Source organism: Coenobita brevimanus, chromosome 112 (genome assembly GCF_032717465.1).
Source record: "Coenobita brevimanus isolate Jiangsu-jjx chromosome 112, ASM3271746v2, whole genome shotgun sequence".
NCBI classification, from domain to species: Eukaryota; Metazoa; Arthropoda; class Malacostraca; order Decapoda; family Coenobitidae; genus Coenobita; species Coenobita brevimanus.
Window position 1 is genome coordinate 17,869,348 of NC_137065.1, and position 24,678 is coordinate 17,894,025.

At 41.0% G+C, this 24,678-nt stretch overlaps 1 protein-coding gene across 1 annotated transcript in view; it reads right to left on the reverse strand.

Moving 5' to 3' along the window:
• Nucleotides 1-24,678, reverse strand: part of LOC145418128 (glutamate receptor 1-like) — a 722,099-nt gene that overhangs the window by 379,423 nt on the left and 317,998 nt on the right. Inside the window, exon 7 of the mRNA XM_080286652.1 lies at nucleotides 6,360-6,524. Within this exon, the coding sequence (XP_080142778.1) occupies nucleotides 6,360-6,524 (165 nt within the window). The remainder of the gene's footprint in view (nucleotides 1-6,359; nucleotides 6,525-24,678) is intronic.

Sequence of the window (24,678 nt, forward strand, 5' to 3'; positions counted from 1 at the left end):
CCAGGTATTTGAACTCTCTCACCAATTCCAGTCTCTCTCCATTCACTGTTACATTGCACTGGGAGTCACCTTCTCTCTCAATAACCATAACTTTACTCTTTTCTACATTTACTCTCAAGGCACGACGCTTACAGACATCGCAAAACTTGTCCGGTACTTGCAAGCAGTACTGCATCATCAGCATACAACAAATTTGAGATATTCCATCCATCACCATTCATTACCAATGCCATCCCTCTCTCCATTACTCGTGTTTTCACATCTCTCATCACCCCATCCATATATACATTGAACAACCATGGGGACATCACACAACCTTGTTGCACGCCCACACTGATTGTGAACCATTCACTTAGATGCCCATTAACCCTGACACATGCTTCACTACCATCATAATAACTCTTGATGGTACCTAACAGCTTACCCTCTACACCGTACATGCGCAAAACTTTCCACAATCCTTCTCTGTCCACTTTGTCATATGCTTTTTCCAGATCCATGGATGCCATAAACAGCTTATGGTCCTTCTCACAAGCCTTCTCTACTATCTGTCTCACTGCAAATATTTGGTCCACACATCCTCTGCCACTCCTAAAGCCACCCTGTTCATCACTCACTAGGACTTCTGATATCTCTCCTACTTTCTCTATAATAATTCTTCCATATACCTTCCCTACCACACTCAGTAAGCTTATGTCACGATAATTCTTATACTCACTTCGTTCACCTTTATTTTTGTACAGGGGTACAATCACAGCCTTTTTCCACTCTACAGGCACAGTTTCACTCATCCATGGCTTCTTACATATCTCCAACAAGCACTTCATTCCATTCTCTCCACTACATTTAAGCATCTCTGCATACGCCTCATCAACCCCAGCTGCTTTCCCATTTTTCAGCCGCTTCACAGAACTCTTCACCTACGCGAGTGTCACGTCTCCTGGCACTGCATTCCTTCTCTGCACACCCCCAAAACCAATCATGTTTACAGCTGCTCTGCTCTCTCGATCCCCATTCATCAGGCTTTCAAAATATTCTTTCCATCTGGTCCTTACTTCATCTCTTTGGGGTAATAGTCTACCGCCTGCATCCTTCACACCATCCCATTTCTTACCGCTTTCACTTCTACATTTCCGCACCTCTTTCCAGAATAACTTTCTATTTTCAGAGTAGTTCGCATTCATTTTTCTTCCTAGATCCTCATTTACCTCCTTCTTTTTCCTCTTCACTAGTCTCTTTACATGCTTCTTGCTCTCAACATATTCAGTTCTTATTTCAACTGAACCCCTATCCTGTAACCACTTTAGCCACTTCTTCCTCTTTTCCTCCACTACTCTCTTTACCTCGTCATCCCACCATGCCGTACCTTTCTTCTTTGTTGTTACTCTTGCCACACCACATACCGCTTTAGCATTCCTAACTAAGCAATCCCTATATGCATTCCACAGTCTGTCCAGATCCATTTCATTCCAATTCAGTAATTCTAACTCGTCCTCTACTTTGGTCCTGTATTCATCTGCCATTTCTTTGATCCTCAGCTTCTCAACTTTCAGTCTTTCTCCCTGATTGCTTCTCTCTCTCCTGATCCACCTCACTGCTTTCAGCTTGATCTTGCATACCACAATCATATGATCTGACAGACCTCCACATCGTCCTCTCACAGCCCTCGTATCAGCAACCATTCCCATCATCGACCTCTACGAGCACGTAATCAATCAGGCTTCTTTCAACACGATCCCCGTTCCCTTTATACCATGTATATTTATGTGCATCTCTGTGTTTGAAATACGAGTTACAAATGCACAACCTCCTCTCCTGACACATATCCTTTAGTCTTTTCCCATTATCATTTTCTCTTGGTACTCCATAGCAATCCATTATGTCATCCTCAGGACCAGTACCTACTCTTCCATTCATATCCCCCATCACAATCACTTTATAGCTCCTGGGCATTTCTCCCACTACTTCATCCAGCTCATCCCAAAATCGTCTTTCTCTCTCTCACTCCTGTCCTCACATGGTGCATATGCAACAATCACTGCCACTTTCACCTTCTCAAACTTGAACTTGACATACATACATCTCGAGCTAACACATTTGTAGTCTCTCATTCCACTCTGCCACACCTCATTCTTCAACAAAGCAACTCCTTCCTTGCATCTTCTTCGCCCATTCATTCCCGATCTTACACATTTCACAGCCTCCCACTCCTCCACTTCGCACCCTTTCATCTTCGTTTCACACAATGCCATCACAGCATATCTCGCACTCTTGAACACATTAACCACTTCCACCCTCTTGCTCTCCTCATTCACACCTCTCACATTCCACATGGCCACGCGAGTCTGCCCATTTGGTTGGGGCCCTGGGCAGGTATTGGGCCCTCTGAGGCTCTCTGAAACTACTGCCATGATTAAGTGATTTTAGATAAGGGAATCTGGGGGACACTTAACCCTGCCAGAAACCCCGGTTATATGGTTACCACCCAGCATAGTAAATGGTTTCCTGGGTACAGGAAACCATTTGGCTTGTCACTCACTGTAGAGATCACATGGCACCTCTACATTGAGTGAGTGGACGATGGGTGCCCTCACCTACCACACATCCCTTTGAAAATCCATGACCTTGATCTTGACCTTTCATGTTCAGTTAGTTACCTCCAAAATTTAATCACTTTCTTTTAGGATCAGTCCCGACATATCCTGAGAGTTTCATGTATTTTCATTCAGCCATTTTTCCGTAATGTTCCTAACAAAAAGATAGAAACAAACAAACTCGACGAAAAACAATAACTCGTCGACTCATTCCGGGCGAAGTAATGATCACGTGAACACCCTGGTGCCTCACTCGTCCTCCGAGGGCAACATAGGGACAAGCAAAAGGCGAGTAGCCTCACTTTTAGTTTGACGTCTTATGTGGTGTACCAACCGTCTCCTAAAAATTATGAAAGCAGAGTGGAGGACTTTTTCAGCCTGAGTACTTGTGTTTGTCTACCATCACTCAACTTCTGCCACACAGCACTGCTTGTTCCAGAACTGTTATATATCTGCCACCATCAGACAATTTTATCGAACTCTGGCAACCACTGAGCAGTGAAAAATATCAATAAAAGAGATGCGTCTAACCCCTCAAAATCGAAAATTGTATTTTAACTAGATTCAGTCTTTAGAGGATGGCAAGAATTAAACAGAGATGACATCCTTGGGTTAAAAGGTAAATCTTTTCCCTCTGGGACCCATACCAAGTTGGATAAAAACGTATGTTATCATTAAGAGTACATTTAACGTAAAAGGATGCCATCATAGAGATATGGATAGCAATGACAAATTAAGACAGTTTTCTTCCTTCATGGTAGTACTTTCTACATCCGCCAACGAAGCTGGAGGAAGGTTGTGTTTTATTTTGTGTTTGTTTCTTCGTTTGAGTACAAGATATCTACAAGAGTTGTTATCGGATTTCAATGAAAAATGGTAGATAGGTGGGTAGCTGGTCAAGGAGGATTTGCTTAGATTCAGAGGTAGATCCAGATCCAGATGCCGGATTAAATTATAAATTATGTTTTTGTTGATGGAGCTTTGAACTTTTTGAGTTTGTGTAAAGGGGGAAACAAAGACCTTAGAATTAACTGACTGTGAGATCATAAAAGCATTCGTCTGGTAAGAAAATGGAATTAGAGAAATTTAAAAAATCACTGAAGCTAGTGGAAGTATTAACTGTCTGTGTACGTTCTTCTTTACTATTTTCAAGTACTTGCTTATGTATTGTATACATTTGAAATATGAGTGTTGTTAGTGCTAACTCAAACATGGCTGAGACTGCTCGCAGTCAATGCTAGATGATTTTATTCAGCAGTGAGTTAGTCAAAGGAGTCTCAGAATGTTAACTTGTTGACTGGAGCAGTAGGGCTGCAAAACAAGCTCTAAGGTGCCGTAATTTGGCTAATTTAGGTATCATTGCAAAATGGATTCAAATGTGCATCATTGTCTTGGAAATGGTGTTACACACTTATCCAAGAAATATTATTGCTGAACTTGCCATAATAACAAGCTACAGCAGTGCAAAATTTCCCAGTTGGCAGCAAATTGGCAACTGTATGAGCAGGACACACCCCTGTCGGACCCTCAGTGTGTTATCAGTATTTTCAAGTTAGCGATTTTTGCATTTAGCGATAGGTTAGAAAACGTACCAATCCCACGCATTTAGCGATTGTCTTTCACGTTTAGCGATGTGGGGCGTGAAATGCCTTGCCCGTCCGTCACCAAACCACCATTGTTATCATTGCTGTGAACGTCTGGTGACCTTGGGTGCTTTTTTTTTTTTCTCTCACAGTGCTGAGCATATGGCGTTCTTCACTGGTGAGTAGATGTATAACCATACAGTAATGTATCTGTATAATGTAATGCTAATACACTATTTCATTCTCAGCACTTAAAGTAGGAAAATGTGGGGTCAAAAGGGTGACTTGGAGGATGAGCGCAGACTAATTGATATTTTTACCATATAAAGTACACTTCGCATTTAGAGATTTCACATTTAGCGATGGTTTCACCGGACTAATTATATCGCTATGTGCGAGGGACCACTGTAGTAGAATAACTTGTGCGTGACGAGATACTACCAATAATTTATTTAATCTTTCCCTCTCCTCCCTTAACCACTGTCAGACGTGGACTCTATTTTATTATTGAAAATTTGTTGTTGGGACATATTTGAACCTTCCCCAGGAGTGTATCCCATGGTAAATGGCTCAGGCTGTGCATGAATTTCGCTCATCATAGATATGGGGATGGCAGATGATAAGAAATCCTAATATTTTGTAAAAAAAAAACTGTGCAATCGTGGTCCTACAAGAAACTTGGTGGGATGTTGTTAAAAATCTCTCATATGAAGTAGGTCACATGGCCAGAGAGTTGACTCATATAATGTAAGCTGCCTGCCGTGGGTTGATACTACTGAGGTTCTCATGGTCGGTAATGCTCTATTTTTCTATTGAAACTAACATTAAACGGATTTATTGAGCTAAAAGAGACTCTTAGAAGCCAAGGAGTGTTAATATTCATCGTACATATTTCATGTTCTAGCTGCTTGTACTGCACTTTGGCATTATGTGTATTTTAGTAACCTATGCCATTAGTGTGAGCTCTGTGATCACCTAACGAGCGAGCGAGCGCCATGTTATTACAATTTCCCTCTGATATATTATATCTTTATGATGGTGGCAATAAAAAAATAATTCTTCGTAATTGTGGTTTTCCCTGATTAGAGCCGAACTCTCCCTTGGAAAACTCGAGATTCCAAGGAGCTCCTACACCTTTATGGGGGAGTGTTTTGTCGATAACAAAATTTATCGAATGATTGTGTCACATCCAGAAAGAATTTCTACTCTACTTCACATAGGTGACGGTCGGGATGGTCATTTCTGAGCCGGGCCAGGCAGCTCATTTCCAAACTTAACTTAGCGGGACGGAGTGATGCTTGCAGTAATCATATCAGGGTCGCTACACCGTCCCTTTTATGCACATCACGGCAGAAGGGTGAACAGGTCGTTAACTGTGGCTAGCTAGTTGCCAGATACTGGCGAAGAGTTAAATTTCAACACGAGAAATCACCAAAATAACGAGTGAAATCAAAATTATTTTCATTGTTTACACTCACCACGCATGCCACGTGGGCAGCTAGGGTATTTAATTATCCTTTTAACCACAGTAAGCCTTAGAAAAATATTCACCAAAATTTCAAATGTATTCCTACGGTGCTTAAACTTCGGGAAAGTGTTGCAAGACAGTTGAGTAAAATGCCTATGTCCTTCACTGATTTTCCAAATATTTTTTTTTTTTTTTTTTTTTTTTTTTTCGAAACTTGTTGCGTCCTTAATCTGTTGTTACAGCTCATTGGCAGATTAAGGCAATATTATGGTTCCACATCCTTCCATAGCACCTTTTCATAACTGGCACAGAATTTTAGTGTTAATATATTGTAGCTCAGTATCAGAATTAGACAAAAATGCAGGCCAACATCCTCTCAACAGCAGTAGTATGTTTTGTTACAGTTCAGGATTCAAGACAGAGAGGGCAGTATTACACCATGAAGAAGACGGCTTGAAATCAATACCTATTGTCAGAAAGCAGGATATAAACACAAATGAATTTTGCCAGGTCACAATCATCCCCTTGCATAAGGCACGCAACAATGGACTTCATTTCCAAGTCCCCAGTTGTATTGCTCGGTGAAGTGTTTACTCCATGCTCCAGTACAGAGATAACAACTGAAACTGGAAATTTACTGAGACATATCCGTCGGCAAATAATAATAATAATAATAATAATAATAATAATAAATAATGTTAACTGCATTCTCACTGAGATATATCTGTGTCCAGCGCCAGGGAACAGGCTAGGATCAAGCATTGACCACGTCCTGAGGAAGTCCCTGACGAAGGGTGTGGATGTGTCCACTATACGGAACCCGGTGATGTTGACAGCACCGTATTCCTTCACGTCATCATCCCACCTCTCGTCCATCACCTGTGCGGGTAGATACAAAAGTGTCAGTGGTCGGGGGACGAGAAAGTGAGTAGTTGAAAGGAAGGAGACAAGGATGACAGGGAGAGAGAGAAGGTACGGTATAAGGGGATGAGAGATAATGGGTAGAAAGAAAAAAAAAAGTTGATCGGTAAATTGACAGGAAAGGCAAAAAAAAAAGGGGGGGGGGGGTAAAGCAAGTAAGAAAGACAGCAGACATATAGGGGAAGGACCAGAGATAAAGTGGAAGAGAAAACAAAGATGAAGGGGAGGTAAGAGAGAAGGTACATTACGTTAGGGAAGATTGATGGCTGAGAAGAGGAAAAATATTAATGTGTGCTTAGTTACAATGGTGTGAGAGAGATAGGAAGAGGGTTAAAAAGAATTATGGAAAACAGATAAAGTGAGTGAGATGAAGCCAAATTCAGAGGGGAAAAATTGATCTGTTATGCCCATAACTTCGATAACCCAAATAAATGATGATGATCTTGCCAGCCCCATACGATATTTGCTCAGATTAGAAGTGACGTTTTGAAATGGAGACCAAACATGTAGCCTTCATTTTCCCTTCATTACTAGAGGTCTGTTTTGAGTGAAAATTGCCTATTGGTAACAATAATAAGAAAATCCGTCACCTGATTGAAGAAGCTGAAACGAGAGGGAGATGATGTTTAAAGTAATATGGGAGTAGGGAAATATGAGTCTCAAATGGGAGACAACAGAGAAACCATGAAAGTGGGAGCGACATAATGAGGAAAGAAGGTGTTGCTGAGGAAAAACTGAGTACGATGAAAAACATTAGATTCAAGAATGAAGAATAAAGCGAAATAGAGAAAAAGAGAACAGAAAGAAAGAGGGAGAACTCTGGAATACAGACAGGTGAGGACAAATGAATCAGTAAAGGATATGAGAGAGAGAGAGAGAGAGAGAGAGAGAGAGAGAGAGAGAGAGAGAGAGAGAGAGAGAGAGAGAGAGAGAGAGAATCAGCTCCGATGATTATGAAATAAAAAAAATCAAAGACTGATAAACAGAGTGTAAAAAACACGAGGAGAAAATCGGTTCATAAAGAAAAAATAAACGTAAAATACATGGGAAAACACGAAAGATGCGAGAATACTGGAAAAAAAAAATAGACACTTTGGTAACAGGAGGGAGGAAGGGCATGAGAAGCAATATGAGGCAGGCCGAAAGAAGCAGAGAAAAAAAGAAAAAAGAAAGACGAAGGAGAGACACCTTAAGTGTAGGAGAAACAGACTAAAACAAGTCAAAGAAAACACAGGGAGAAGAGAACTAAACAAAGTACAAGCGAACAGAATGAAAAAGAAAAAATATAAATAGAACGATAAGGAGAAGGAGGAGGAGGAGGAGGAAGAAGAGAGAAGAGAGAGAAAGGTGAGAGAGGAAAATGAGAATGTAGCGTGGAGGAAGGAGACTCTACCTAAAATGGGAGAGACAGTATACTCGACATACTCGACATCACAGACGACTCTCTCTCTCTCTCTCTCTCTCTCTCTCTCTCTCTCTCTCTCTATATATATATATATATATATATATATATATATATATATATATATATATATATGTATATATATATCAACTTGTACCTTTCCTTCTTGCTAGAACTTTGCTCTCATTCAACCAGTTCCAAAGAAGGGTGACCATTCCCAACCCTCTAACTATCGTCCAATTGCTTTAACATCCTATATTTCAAAAGTTTTCGAGTCAATTCTTAATAGAAAAATTTTAAGGCATCTTTCCTATTACAAACTTCTTTCTAATCGTCAGTACGGGTTCCGTCAGGGACGCTCCCCTGGCGATCTTCTCACCTACCTTTCAGACTCCTGATCATCCTCCTTTCGGGACTTTGGCGAAAGCTTTGCCATTGCACCTGACATCTCAAAGGCTTTAGATCGAGTCTGGCATAAATCTTTAATTTCCAAACTGCCCTCTTACGGTTTCTATCCTTCTATCTATGCCTTCATCGCTAGCTTCCTTTCTGGTCGTTCTATAGCCACTGTTGTAGACGGCCATCGTTCCTCTCCTAGATCTATAAGCAGTGGGCTCAGGGCTTTGTCCTATCACCAACTCTCTTCCTTTTATTCATCAATGATCTTCTAAGCTGTACCTCTAACCCTATCTACTCATAAGCTGATGACTCCACCCTTCACCTTTCCATTCGGTCCCCGCAACGCCCATCTCAGCAGTTACTTCAACAAACAGGGGATGAGGCAACAGCACACCGAATGTCTGACTTGGCTCATATTTCTGACTAGGGTAAAAATAATCTGGTTGTTTTTAATGCATCAGAGACTCAGTTCTTACACCTATCAACCCGATAAAATCTTCCACAGGTATATCCACTAATGTTTAATAATATTCAGCTTAATCTTGCATCATCCTTGAACATGCTTGGGGTTTCATTTACTCGGGACTTACCTTGGAAAAATCATATTACATCTCTTGTGAAACCTGCTTCCAAGAGATTAGGCGTGCTAAGCCGACTCCGTTCCTTCTTTACCCCTGCACAATTGTTGACCCTATACAGGGGTTTTATCCGCCCCTGTGTGGAGTACAACTCTCATGTGTGGGGAGGCTCCACACATACAGCTCTTCTCAATAGGATGGAGTCAAAGGCTTTACGTCTCATTAACTCTCCTCCTCTTACTGACTCCCTTCAACCTCTGTCTCTTCACCGCACTGTTGCATCTTTATCTCTTTTTTATCGCTACTTCAATGGTCGCTGCTCCTCTGAACTATCAGCATGCATTCCTCCACCTCTACGACGGGTGCGTAGCACCCATCTAGCAGCAAACTCTCATCCCTTTTCTGTCCAACTCTCTAATGCAAGAGTTAACCATTACTCCCAGTCCTTATGCAACAGGTCAACTCTGGAGCTGTCTCCCTCTGTTTGTATTTCCTGCTTCCTATGATCTCCAGTCTTTCAAACGCAGTGTGTCCAGGCATCACGAAATGATCGGATCTTGATTATGGCTCTCTCTTTATTTGTTTTTTCTCTTGGAGGGAACTGTTATTGCGGCTCATGGCCTTTGGTTCCTTCTTCCTCGCATAAATATATATATATATATATATATATATATATATATATATATATATATATATATATATATATATTATATCATCTCATCAGTCTAGTGTCCACTGCAGGGCCGGCCTATCCCAACCGAAGCGGGGACAATACAGCCAATGTAACTTTACCAAGTGGCTTTGGCTGTCTGGTACAGATTGTAGGGTGAGAAGTGCTTGTAAGTGTACAGTATTATAGTGTTGGAGTGGCTTTAGATGTGTGTGTAGTCTGTGAACCAAGTGTAATTGGCCCGTGCAAGCCGACTGGGTGCAAAGCATACTTTATTATATGCGACACTTGTTCATCCACATCACCCCTGATGTCCGCCAGTGCAGTACGTGGCCAGAAGAACGCTCCCAAAGTTTATTACCCTGGCGGGGCGCGAACCCTCGTTCTTCAGTGTACGAAAACGCACACTTTACCACTGTACCACAGAGGCTCATATATATATATATATATATATATATATATATATATATATAAGGGAGGGAGTCGAACTCCTATGAACTTAGAATTGCTAGTTTGAAACATGGTGCAAACGATGCACCATCACGGTCACTACGCCACTGCGCAAACGGTTTTTTATATTATGTACGCTCACTCCAGCAACTTTCACTCCAAAATGAAGGATATGATGACAAAAATGAAGAATCTGAATGATGCGTGTTAGAGGATTTCTCTCACGATTTAGCTTTGAGCGAAGAATATAATCATCTGCTCACCTGTATTCAAAAAATACAAACAGTATTCTCCCGAAATAAACAAAAAACTAAAAATACTGATGCATATGAAACACCAAACACTGGCAAACAACATAACGCATTTCTGATTTGTTTCATCTGGAAACGTAATCACGAACCGGGCATGTATGTACTGATCATAAGTGTTTTTTAATCTCACATTTCGGGTAATCTCTGCGAGACCGCTTTCACTGCAGATGCATGCCATGTTGTGCCTGGTGCCCATAGACTTTTTTTGTGGTCCATGTTACATCTTTGACGTAATGCTCCACACCTTGAGAGAGACAAGGGTAGCGTTGGTCTAAGATTATAGATTGGCTGTTGTCCATTGCGACATTCTTCAAAAGTAGGGGATTGTGACAGACGATTTGTTCTAGTTACACCAGCTCGGTGTAGTTCTTGGCCTCAAAATCCATCTTCAAAGCAGATTTGTCAGTCACGCTGACATCGTCACTGTCATTCTTCCACGCTCGCTGAATGAGTGCAACAGCCATGCAACGTATATGTGGATCTTCATCAGCAACAACCGACAGTGGGATATTTTCAGGGTGACAGAAGTAACTTTTATTGATGAATACTGGGCAAAGGATGCCCTGATCTTCTGTTGGCAATTCTCGTAATAGTTCCACCACATAGAAGAAATTTTTGGTGCCATCCTGACACGAACTGATTGCTCTCAGAGTAGAACCAAGCTGGCACGTAAAAGTTGAGAATGAATGAAACAAGTCATTTCAATACTGGAGATGACTCTTCTGATGACATGGAGAGCAGCAGTGAACGGTTGGTTTTAGTTAGCCATCTGGCATGGTTCAGTGGCCATGGCTGGGCAGATGGTTTCATAACTACACCTTTGGCTCCTACGACTTGTACTGCCAGACATGGGCGGTGCAAGTATCACTGATCTTTGCTGAGATCCATTTTAATTTCATCTGGTAGAGTGCAAGTTCTTCCACATACACTTTTATAGTCCACAATTGTCAGATCCTTTGGATCGAACTCAAAGGATGTACCCACTTCCCTCTGGAGCCAGTTGGACCCATGGTTGCACCGTCAATGGCTTCAAAATACCGTCTGAAAACTACTTCGATGAGCTGTAACAAACAGACAGGCCATTGAAATGGTCTTTCCAGCAGGGTTTCAAGCACACGAATCACCCGATTCTTCTTTCCAGTGTTTACATTCGTGCCATTGCAAACAATAACTTGCAGTGATTCTGCTGAATCGGTCTCAAAGACAACCGACACGATCTCCTTGGCGATATCCACTGCTTTTCTACTTCCAGGGGAGACATGATCTATAAAAGCAGCATCAGGGAAGCCAATTACTGAATAGTGGTCTTCCTTGATGATGACCCTCTCACCATGAGGGGTTTTACTCAAAGTCTTGTCAATTTACCATCATAACTCAAACAAACTACCATTGCCATGACTCTCTGATGCTGTTGAAGGGCAATATCCCTCCAGTATCTTCTTTGATGCTGAAGTTCGCTAGGATCAAATTTGTTTTCCTCAGCAAGAATACCCATGTCCTTCAGTGTAGCATTTACCATGGAGCATATATCTATGTTGTCCGTTTGGCATCAGTCTGATACACGACATAGTCCAGGATATGCCAGTCTATTATGACCCTACTTGCCAGCTCATGTGGTACTTAGAGAGGGGCTATTACTTATCACTACTCCAGTATGGTTTTCGTAAAATGCAATCTACCACTGATGCCCTACTGTCCTTGGAATCTTCTGTGAAGCTTTCTCCACTAACCACCACCAGGTCACGGTCTTCTTCGATCTGGAGAAGGCATACTACACTGCCTGGCGTCATGGCATTTTACTTTCTCTTCATGAGTCTGGCTTTGTGGGCGTTTGCCTATTTGTATTTTATCTAACTGTTTCATAAGGGTCCAAGTGGGACAAGTGCTTTCTAATGCTCTTGCACTTGAAGATGGGTTACCACAGGGGAATATCCTCACTCTTACTCCCTTTGCAGTGGTCATCAACAGTGTGATCAGTGTACTTCCTGATGGTGTCCAAGGCTCATTATATGTAGATTCTCTCTCAATTTCCTTCATTGCATCTAGAATGTCTCTGATAGAAAGGAAGATGCAGCTGGTTCTTAACAGAATTTCTGTGTGGCCTGAGTATCGTGGCTTCCATCTTTCTTTATAAAAACAGCGGCTATGCATTACTGTTTTCTTAAGGGGGTACACCCAGATCCTGACTTGTATCTTTATGGCCACAGGATATCCTGTGTGTAAGAGACTCAGTTTTGGGGTCTTCCGTTTGATAGACAACTAACCGGGGTTCCTCATAATCGTTCTGTGAAGGCAACTTGTATTAAAGCTTTGAGTCTGCTGAGGCTATTGAGACGTATTTCTTGGGGTGCTGATTGACAGACCATCCTCCTCTTGCATAAATTTCTTATCCCTTCTAGACTTGAATATGGATGTGAGGTCTACTCCTCTGCAACCAATGCCTGTCTCTGGATATTAGATTATGCGCATCATGTAAGTGTACAATTGGGAACTGGTGCATTCAGGTCATCCCCGATTTCGAGTTTGTTGCTGATGCCCGCCCTTTGGCTTTGCATCTCCAGTCATCGGTGATGAGATGTTGGTATCGTCTTCAACGCCTTCCAGACTCTGTTTCCTGTGCTATTGTCTCCCATGATTCCCAATTATCTGTTTATGACTCCCATCCTAGTTTCCCAAAGCCCTTTGGTTACAGGGTCTGGCCTGTTACTGTATGTTAACCCTCGCTGTTTGAAGACTGACAGTTTGTCCACATCGGATCCCGTTGGTGGTTTTCTGCCTACTCCCTCGTGTAACATTCTGTAGGTGCATTTTTTTTTTTTAAATAATAGAACAGATGAAGGAAAACAGATGAATAAATAAAAATAATCCATACACCAGATTACTGGCATTATCCATTCATGAAATATCTGTAACAGTTGGTCTTGAACAGCTGTAGGTTGAAGTTTTGGGGGAAACAACTCCGGGGAAGCGAGTTCCAGGGAGCTGCAGTTAGGGGAATAAAAGAATTCTGACAGGCAGAAGTTCCGCAATATTGTTGTGTGACTTTCTAGTCATGAGCATTGCCAGATGCCCATGTACCATGAGGGAAGGCATGAAGAGGTAGCACAATGAACGCAACTTCATCTAAGCATTTGCCATTAGAATGTAAAATAATGCAAGGGAGGCAACATTCCTTCTTACTTGTAGAGATGGTAGTTTATTTATAATAACAGGATTATTAATGATTCCAACAGTTTTGTTCTGAATTTTGTCTAGTTGTTTTAATACAACCTTTCCACACCCATTCCACAAAGGTGAGCAATATTCAAGCTGAGGGCACACATGACTTATATAAATTATAGCTAACTGCTCGTCAGTGAAGAAGTTTCGGACTCTCATCAATGATCCAAGTTTCTTTGAGGCGGTTTTAGCAAGTGATCTGACATGAGAGGTCCAGCTGAAGGCATTGTTACCCCCTTAAGTGAAGGAATGTTGATCGTGCACCGGAAGCAGTACATACACACAGACAGACAGTGTTCTAGCAGCTTCCACGACAATAGAACACAAGTGACACGATCCCTGGTACACCAGAATGTAGGATTCTGAGAACAGGAGACAGGCCATAGAACCGACAGTAGTAGGGAGAAGGAGCCTAGCAACATGAGAGAGAGAGAGAGAGAGAGAGAGAGAGAGAGAGAGGAGGTAGCTCGCGGGACTCTATACTTCACTCGTGTGTGAGAGACTTTGTTAATATTTCCAAGACAAATAAAAATAGTCCCATACTAATCTTTACGTCTCCTGTCATTGCATGACAAAAGGGAACGAAGATTATCTACTTACAAAACTACTCACATATAACAACCGCTCGTCCACGAGTCTAATATATGTATAACTGATCTACAAAACACACTACAAAGTTACAAATTTATTGTAATATATATATATGTATATATATATTGTTACATAGCCTATGATTTCATCATCCTTTGTGTAATTTTAACGCACTGTATGCTGCATGTTTGATCACGAGCGTGTTCTGCCTCAGTCCCCCCCTTCTACCGTTATAGTAGAGTAAGTCGTTCTCTCTGTTATACTTTGCGGGATTGTCATCTCTTTGTCCCCATGGCTTCATTTGCGCGTCCTTATTACAAGTTGTATCAAGCTCTGCTGGCCCCTATATAATGAGCTCAGTCTCTGCATCATTGCCACTTAGATCTGCTCCTCATTTTGTTCACATCTCTGTCCTCCCCTGTACAGATATTATTATTGTGAGTGCTCAAGAAATCTCCAACCATCTAGCAGCTGTGTGTAATTTGAGTATAACTGTTGTTGCATTTTCTTGTACTGTATAGCATAAGTTTAATTTGTAGGCCTAGTGAAGTTTTTGTAATTCGTGTGGGGTTCTTTATGTCAGTCATTTTTGATAATAGTTTGTATCTGTAATTATTTATCTGGCATTCACTGAGTATTATCTGGTATCTCATTTTATCAGGGCTGACTTAGATAAATTTACTCTTGCTAATTTCGTGTTAATAGAGGCTATTGCAGTTAACCATATATTTAACCTGTTTATTTGCCATTACATTATCCTTATGAGTCCTGAATGTTTTGTTGTTAGTTTGAGCATTAAACTTTAACTTGTAATTTTACCTAACTCTTTTGTTTTGAACCTGGAACTTTACGGGACAGTAGTGACTCTTAGTATTCTCACTTAAAGTGTACGTTTATCTTTCTCTGTTCCGTAACATAAATTTGGCGACCTCATATCAGGATATTCAGGATATTATCATAAGGATATTGTTTGATATTTTGTGACTGTGATATATTCATGATGGCTACTATTTCTACACTTGATGAAGCCAAAGATTTTTTGTCAAATGTGCAAACAGTGTGTGATATAGAAAACAGAACAAAGAATGAACTTAAGATTGTTGCTCAACAATTGGGATTTGTTGTTCGCTCTCATCAGTCTAAAGATCAAATTGTTGCCATTATTAATGAAAGCTTGTTTAATGTAACTCCTCCAAATGAGCAAACGCAGATTGAATTAGCTAAGTTACAGCTAGCCCTGCAGGAGGCCCGTGCTAGGGAGGTTGAGGCACAAGTTGAAATTGCTAGGATTCAGGCAGACCATGAGTATCGCATGAAACAAGGTGGAACTGGATCATCTAGCTCTGATGATTTTGATGTGGCTAAAAATGTTAAACTTGTCCCTCCTTTTAATGAATCTGATTTAACAAAGTATTTTCAGTTGTTTGAGAGGGTAGCTACAGGTTTTAATTGGCCTAAGGAGTATTGGCCAGTACTCCTTCAAACTGTTCTCACCGGTAAAGCTCAAGTAACTTATGCATCTTTGCCTCAGAATCAGTCTGATAATTATGATGTAGTTAAGAGCTTGATTCTTAAGGCCTATGAGCTTGTTCCTGAAGCTTATAGAGTAAAATTTAGGACAACTTACAAGCAAGATAAGCAATCCCATGTTGAGTATGCAAAAATCAAAGAAGATCTGTTAGAGCAGTGGTTAAATTCTAAGAATGTGGATTCTGATTTTGATAAATTTAAGCAGATGATTTTGCTGGAGGACTTCAAAAGGTGTATTTATAAAGATGTAAGCCTATATCTTGATGAGAAAAGAATAGATAATTTGTCTGATGCTGCAGTTTTAGCTGATGAGTATGTTCTCACTCACAAGAGATATTCTAGAGAAAAAGGGAAAGCTGAGAGTAAGTACGTTGCCTCTACTCAGAGTACAGGTAACAGGAAAGAGAATAAGGATGATGTTTCTCAGGAAGTAAATACCAGCTTCACCTCTAGATTTCAGAAAAGTAAATGTACTTATTGTAGTAAGCTTGGTCATACTACGGAGAGATGTTTCAGGAGACAGCGTGATGTGAACAAAAGGAGTCTTTAAATATTCAGTCAATTGGTCTAGTGTCCACTCTTGAGAGTTCCCAGAATTCTTTAACTGAGTTAACTGAACCTGCTTTGAGGGGTAACTTAAATTCTCATGATGGAGCTCCTCTTTTGAGCAGTAACGTGGGTGACACTCTCAAGAGTTCATGTGCTAATTTCCTGTTTGATGGTTTTGTCAGTCCTCTGGACAGTAATGACAGGAAATCAGTTAAAATATATCGTGATACAGGTGCTTGCCAATCCCTTATGCTGACCAGTGTTCTAGGCTCTAATTTTAATTCCTCTGATGAAACTGTAATCTTACAAGGTGTAGGGAATAATTACTTCTCTGTTCCTCTGTGCAGAGTGAATTTAGAGTCTGGTTTTGTTAATGGTTCTGTTATGGTTGGGTTGGTTGAGACACTCCCAATGTCAGGTGTAACTTTCTTACTTGGAAATGATATTGGTGGAAGTCAAGTGTGTCCAGCTCCTCAGTTGTCTAGTGAGCCAGTGGCTGCGTCCCAGGATTGTGATGTCCCTGATGTGTTCCCTGCATGTGCTGTCACTAGGGCTAAGTCTAAAGGTGCTGGTGATTTAGAGGATAATGATGATGATGATGTTATCCTAGCTGACACTTTTCTTGCTAATTTGGACCACTCACCAGATGAGGCAGTACCCCGTAGTGTTGATAATTTGTCTCGTCAAGAGTTGGTTGAGTTGCAGGTTGCTGACCCTGAGTTGAAAGGTCTAGCTAACTCTGCTTACAGTGAAGAAGAGTCAGCCGGTGCTTCTACTTGTTATTATGTAAAGTCAGGAGTACTTATGAGGAAGTGGAGACCCCCAACAGCATCAGCCGACTGTGAATGGGAGGTTGTACATCAAGTTGTCATCCCTCGTGTTTGTAGGCAGGATATCATTCGAGTGGCTCATGATTCCAGTTTGGCAGGACACCTTGGAGTGAGGAAGACTGTGGCACGCATTTTGAAACACTTCTACTGGCCAGGTATCTTCAGGGATGTTTCCTGGTATTGTAAGTCTTGTCACACCTGTCAAGTTGTGGGGAAGTGTAATCAGACCGAAAAGGTTGCACCTCTAGTTCCCATTCCCCCTTTTTGAGGCGCCTTTCACCCGTGTGTTGGTGGATGTTGTGGGCCCTCTTCCTAAGACTTCTTCAGGATTTTCTTATGTGTTGACCATGATTGATATGGCTACTCGTTATCCTGAAGCCATTCCACTTAGAAACATCTCAGCAAAGAACGTGGTTAAGGAAATGCTAGGGTTCTTCACAAAGTTTGGTCTGCCCAAGGAGGTACAGTCAGACCGGGGAAGTAATTTCATGTCAAACGTTTTCAAGCAGTCTCTGAAAGAGTTGGGCATCACCCAGATCACGTCTTCAGCTTACCATCCCCAGACCCAAGGAGCGTTGGAGAGATATCATCAAACACTCAAATCGATGCTCAAGAAATACTGTTTGGAACATCAGAAAGACTGGGATAAAGGTCTTCCATTCGTTGTGTTTGCTGCAAGAGAATCTCCAAATGAATCACTGGGCTTCTCACCTTTTGAACTACTGTTTGGCCATGAAGTAAGAGGACCCCTTAAGCTACTCAAGGAATGCTGGCTGTCGGAGGAAGATGACGTCAACCTGCTGGAGTATGTGATGAATTTCAAAGAACGGCTGTCCACTGCTTTACAGCTGGCGAGAGAGAATTTAGGAGCTGCTCAGGAGAAGATGAAGACTTGGTATGATAAGAAGTCCAGGTTACGCCACTTTCAGCCAGGAGATCAGGTTTTGATTCTGCTACCAGTTCATGGGCAACCTCTTCAAGCCAAGTTTAGTGGCCCTTATTTCGTGGAGAAGAAACTCAGTGATGTCAGCTATGTCATCGCCACACCAGATCGTAGAAAGAGCAAGCAACTATGTCACATCAACATGCTAAAGTTATATCACAGGCGGGAAGAAAAAATCCAGTCTGCACTGTAGCTGTTCCACCCGAGTCTGCAAGTGAAGCTCTCCCATGCAGTATGAGCCTGAGTGATAGTTTGGGGAAGAATCCTGATATCATGAATGATCTCCAGACTAAGCTTTCTCTTCTACCTCCCAAGGAAAGGCAGGAGTTTTCGGCATTACTGCAGGAGTACCCGCAAGTGTTCCGTGCCACTCCAGGAAGAACCACTGTGTTGATGCATGATGTCGATGTTGGAGACGCAAAGCCAATTAAATTGCCTCCTTGCCGTGTGAACCCAGTGAAAGTTCCTCTCATCCAGAAGGAGCTTGGCTACCTGTTGGACCACAAGATGATTGAGCCCTGTCAGAGCGAGTGGAGTTCTCCTGTCACTCTAGTCCCTAAGCCAGGTGGGTCACAGAGGCTTTGCATCGACTACAGACGTGTTAATCAGATAACTAAAACAGACACTTACCCTCTCCCTCGTGTAGAAGATTGCATAGACAAGATCGGAAAGGCTAGGTACATAAGTAAGTTTGATTTGTTAAAGGGATACTGGCAAGTACCTATGACTGAACGTGCTAGGGAGATCTCATGTTTTGTAACACTAGGAAAGGCTTTTGCATGTTCTGTAATGCCGTATGGTATGAAGAATGCACCAGCCACATTTCAGAAGCTCATGAATGTTATAACAGAGGGTTTGGCAGGGTGTGTTGTTTATATTGATGATGTATTAATCTTCAGTGACAACTGGAAAGATCACCTATGCCATGTCAGTAAATTTCTTGAGCGTTTGGTTCAGGCTAATCTTGTAGCTAATTTATCAAAGTGTGAGTTTGGTCAAGCTAAAGTTCAGTACCTTGGGTATGTAATTGGTGATGGACATGTTGCACCACCAGGAGCTAAGGTTCAGGTTATAAGTGATCTTCCCAGACCTAAAAGTAGGAAAGAGCTACAAAGATTTTTGGGAATGGTAGGTTATTACAGGAGATTTGTTCTTAACTTTTCTATTCTTGTATCACCACTTACAGACCTACTGAAAAAGGGAGTTGAATTTGTCTGGACCGATAACTGTGAATCCTCTTTCAACAGTGCTCGCTACTCCAAATTTTGCTAAGCCTTTTAAGATGGCTGTTGATGCAAGTGATACAGGAGCTGGGGCTGTTTTGCTGCAAGAGGATGATCAGGGTATTGAACATCCTGTATCTTATTACAGTAAGAAGTTCACTCCACCTCAAAAGAACTACTCAACTATTGAGAAAGAGCTTTTGGCCTTGATTTTGGGTTTACAGCATTTTTCATTTTATTTGTGTTCTGGTTTTGACCCCATAGTCATTTATACCCATCATAACCCACTGAAATTCCTTAGTAAGTTTAAAGATAAAAATCAGAGATTGACAAGATGGAGTCTACTTCTTCAGGAGTATTCATTAGACATACAACATGTCAAGGGGAAAGAAAATGTTATTGCAGATTGCTTATCTAGACTTTAGACAGATTGTTTTACAGTAATAAGAAATTTCCTTTGTAAATTTCTTTTTTCTGTTTGGGGAGGTGTTACATAGCCTATGATTTCATCATCCTTTGTGTAATTTTAACGCACAGTATGCTGCATGTTTGATCACGAGCGTGTTCTGCCTCAGTCCCCCCTTCTACCGTTATAGTAGAGTAAGTCGTTCTCTCTGTTATACTTTGCGGGATTGTCATCTCTTTGTCCCCATGGCTTCATTTGCGCGTCCTTATTACAAGTTGTATCAAGCTCTGCTGGCCCCTATATAATGAGCTCAGTCTCTGCATCATTGCCACTTAGATCTGCTCCTCATTTTGTTCACATCTCTGTCCTCCCCTGTACAGATATTATTATTGTGAGTGCTCAAGAAATCTCCAACCATCTAGCAGCTGTGTGTAATTTGAGTATAACTGTTGTTGCATTTTCTTGTACTGTATAGCAGGGATGTTCTGCCCAGCGACCCAATATATCGTACCGTAGCATGAAAATTATCGTATCTTAACCTAGAATTATCGTACAGGTAAATTTTCAGTTAAAACAATGAATAAATTGTTCATTTTTAATTCATAGGTATTTTATGGTACAATGAAATTACTTATTGAACTTAGTTATGCAGAAAAAATGATTGTTCTTAAAAATATTAGCGTCAACATTTTCATTTATTGCATTTTCATTCCGAGTCCGATGGGATACATAGGCCTACTTCACTTTCTTCACACTCCTCTGAATACAAAGTCTGATTGTTCATTCTGTTTAGCATTTCATTTGTTGGTTTAAATGCTGAGCAAGACATGCCTGATTCTTTGATGCTAGGAGGCTCGCATTTACTGTTCTTGTTGCCAGTCTATTCCTTATTCTTGTTTTTGTTAAATTTACTTTGCTGAAAACTTGGTAGTGGCACTACCAAGCACCAAGTAAAGTTTGAACTTCTAAGTCCTTGACATTTATGGGGTCGGCCGGGCTTGGCCCTGACCTCCCATGGGACTGGGAGGGGAAAGGAATTTCATGAGTGACTTAGGGGAAGCGTGGGTTACTGGGGTGTGGGCACAATGAACCTTTGGCGGGAATATATAAAAAAATATCTAGAGAAGCTGGGATAGACAAAAATTATCGTATATTTTGAATGTGATATCGTACATCGTACAAGCACCCCAAATTATAGTACAAATACGATAATTATCGTACGTAGAACATCCCTGCTGTATAGCATAAGTTTAATTTGTAGGCCTAGTGAAGTTTTTGTAATTCGTGTGGGGTTCTTTATGTCAGTCATTTTTGATAATAGTTTGTATCTGTAATTATTTATCTGGCATTCACTGAGTATTATCTGGTATCTCATTTTATCAGGGCTGACTTAGATAAATTTACTCTTGCTAATTTCGTGTTAATAGAGGCTATTGCAGTTAACCATATATTTAACCTGTTTATTTGCCATTACATTATCCTTATGAGTCCTGAATGTTTTGTTGTTAGTTTGAGCATTAAACTTTAACTTGTAATTTTACCTAACTCTTTTGTTTTGAACCTGGAACTTTACGGGACAGTAGTGACTCTTAGTATTCTCACTTAAAGTGTACGTTATCTTTCTCTGTTCCGTAACAATATATATATATATATATATATATATATATATATATATATATATATATATATATATATATATATATATATATATATATATATATATATATATATATATATATATATGGTGTTGGTAGATACGATATTGTTAAGCTTAGAAGAGAAGGAGAAGAAAAGGAGGAATTCAGATTAGAATGCAGAAATAGGTTTTTGGTGTTGGAAACGTTGGAAGAGGGGGAGAGAAGTGTAGATGAGATGTGGGAGGATGTGAACAAAGTTTTGCATGAGACTGCTGAATGTACGATTGGAAGGAGACATAGATTCAGGAGAAAGAAATGGATATCAGAGGAAACGTGGGATATGATAAAAGAGAGAGGTGAGGCTAAATTGAGGAGTGAGATGCAATGCGTTGATGAACGAGAGACTGAATTAGCAAGAGCTGCGTACTGGAGTTTGAACTCAGAAGTAAGAAGGTTAGCTAGGAGAGATAAAAGAAGATATGTGGATGAAAAGGTTGCAGAGACTGAAATCTTAATAAACAAAAATGATGGACAGAGTCAAAGAATAGCATATGAATCGATTAGAGAACTGAGTGGTAATGCAGGTAAACGCAAGGAAATACCAGTTAGAGACAGGGAAGGAAATTTATTAACCAAAGATGGAGATATTAAAAATAGATGGAAAGAGCATTTTGAGACAGTTCTTAATAGACCAATACCACCAGAAGAGGATATACCGTCTGCTCAGGAAGATTTAAATATAGAAACAGGAGAGTTGAGGCTTGCAGAGGTGAAGAAAGCAGTAAAACAGTTAAAGAATAATAAGGCACCAGGGGAGGATGGTTTATTTCCGGAAATGTTTAAAGTGGAGGGGGATAGATTAATAATGATCTTGACCAAGCTATGCAATAAGATATGGGTGACGGGGTTACTACCATCAGTTTGGAAGAATGGTGTAATTGTTAAAGTTCCGAAGAAGGGAGACCTGAGTGAATGTGGTAATTGGAGGGGAATCTCTTTGTCACCGATAGCTTTGAAAGTTTTCAGTAGAGTGTTGTTAAATAGGTTGGAGCCGGTGGTTGAGGGTATTCTGAGGGATGAACAGGCTGGTTTTAGAAAGGGACGTGGTTGCAATGATCAGATCTTTATAGTTAGGCATTTGATGCAGCAAGTTAATGAAATGAGAGTACCGTTAAGTCTTTGTTTTGTTGATTTTGAAAAGGCTTTTGATAGTGTTTCGAGAGAGACTATGGGGAAGATCATGAGACATTATGGAATACCAGAGGAGTTTGTGAGGGTCATTATGAACATGCATGAGGACACATTTTGTAAAGTGATGGTTGATGGTTGTCTGAGTGATTCGTTTGAAGTCAAGTCCGGAGTAATTCAAGGTGGTGTTCTATCGCCATTACTATTTATATTGGTCATTGATTACATTATGAAACGCGTTGGAACAGAAACCGGTACTGGTATACTTTGGGGAGAGAATAGGAAACTTTTGGATTTAGATTATGCAGATGATATAGTTTTGATTTGTGATGGGCCAGAAGAGATGCAGAGAGTGTTGGACTGTTTGGTGAGTGAAGGTCGCAAGGTGGGTTTGGTTATTAATTGTGGAAAAACTGAAATAATCAATATGAATATGGAAAATGCGCAGGAATGTGTAATTGGAGGTATGGTTGTAAAGCAAGTTGATAGGTTTAAATATTTAGGTACTTATTTAGCCAAGGATGGTTCTTTGAACTTTGAATTCGAGGAAAGGTTAAAGAAGGCTAATCAGGCAATGGGAATGCTTAAAAATATTTGGAATAATAAAAATTTTTCTGTGCATACAAAAATCAAACTTTATAAGGTAATGGTTAGGAGTATCTTAATTTATGGACACGAGTCTTGGTACAGCACAGTGACTATGGAAAATAAATTCTTGGTGTTTGAAAATAAAGCACTTCGAAGAATATTAGGAGTTAAGTGGTGGGAAAGGATACCAAATAGTAGAATTAGAGAAATAACGGGAGTGCAGCCGATCGATGAATATGTTAGATTCTCACGATGGAAGTGGCTAGGACATGTGTATAGGAGACAGGGAATAGTACGAACGTACACCAGGGTGGGTGGCACTTGGTAGGAGAGGTAGAGGAAGGCCAAAAGAGACATGGGTGAGGACAATGAGACGGGAAGCTGGAGATGAGTGTTGGGGAGATCTTGAGGAGTTAGCACAAGATAGGATGTGGTGGTGTTAGTTCATCGAGGCCCTATGCATACCCGAGGGTGCCACAGGAAATGATTGATTGATTGATTTATATTATATATATATATATATATATATATATATATATATATATATATATATATATATATCAATCTATCTATAGCCCGACGCTCTAATCCCGCAAAGGGTGGTCGCAGACAAAAAACCTCCAAGTCCCTCTGTCACCCACTATTTGACTACCCTCCCCCCAACTCACCCCCTCCCTCATATACCTCTCAACTCCATCCCTCCACCTCATCCTCGGCCTACCTTTCCCTCTCCCTCCCTGCACCTCACCTACATACACCCACTTAATCAGTCTTTCATTCTCCATTCTCTTCACATGTCCAAACCACCTCAGTGTATTTCTCCTAATCTTCTCAACCACATCCACATCCACCCCACAGCGTTCCTTCACTTCTTCATTCGTCAACCTGTCACTCCACGTCACTCCACATGCTCCTCTCAAGTAACTCATTTCCACTGCTCTCACTCTTGACTTGTTCGCCTCTTGCAAGGTCCATGCCTCGCTTCCATACGTCAGGGTAGGGATCACAATACTATCATGCAGTGACTTCTAAACTTCCATACTCACCTCCCTATTTCTCGTCACTGCTTTCAGTGTACCAACAACCTTCCTTCCCTGCTGTACCCTTTCACGCACTTCATCCCCCAAAGTTCCATCCCCACTCATCACACTACCCAAGTACTTGAATGCACTCACATTCTCCATATCCTCACCATCCAACCTCACTGCACACTCTGTGACTTCATTCCTCTCAAACACCATAACTTTACTTTTGTTTACATTAACTTTCAGATTCCTCCTCCTACACACTGTCCCAAATTCATTCACAAACCTTGCAACTCCCATTCATCTTCACTCAACGGTACTGTATCATCAGCAAACAGCAACACCGGAAGCTTCCAAATCTCACCCTCATTCATTAGAGCCACCCCCACATCCACTGCCCTACCCTGCACCTCCTTCACAACCCCATCCATGTATATATTAAACAGCCATGGAGACATCACACAACCCTGTTTCAGTCCCACACTGAGATCAAAGAACTCACTCAGCTCACCATCCACTCGCACTGCAGCCCTAGCTCCCTCGTACATACTCTTCACAGCACTCAACAATTTC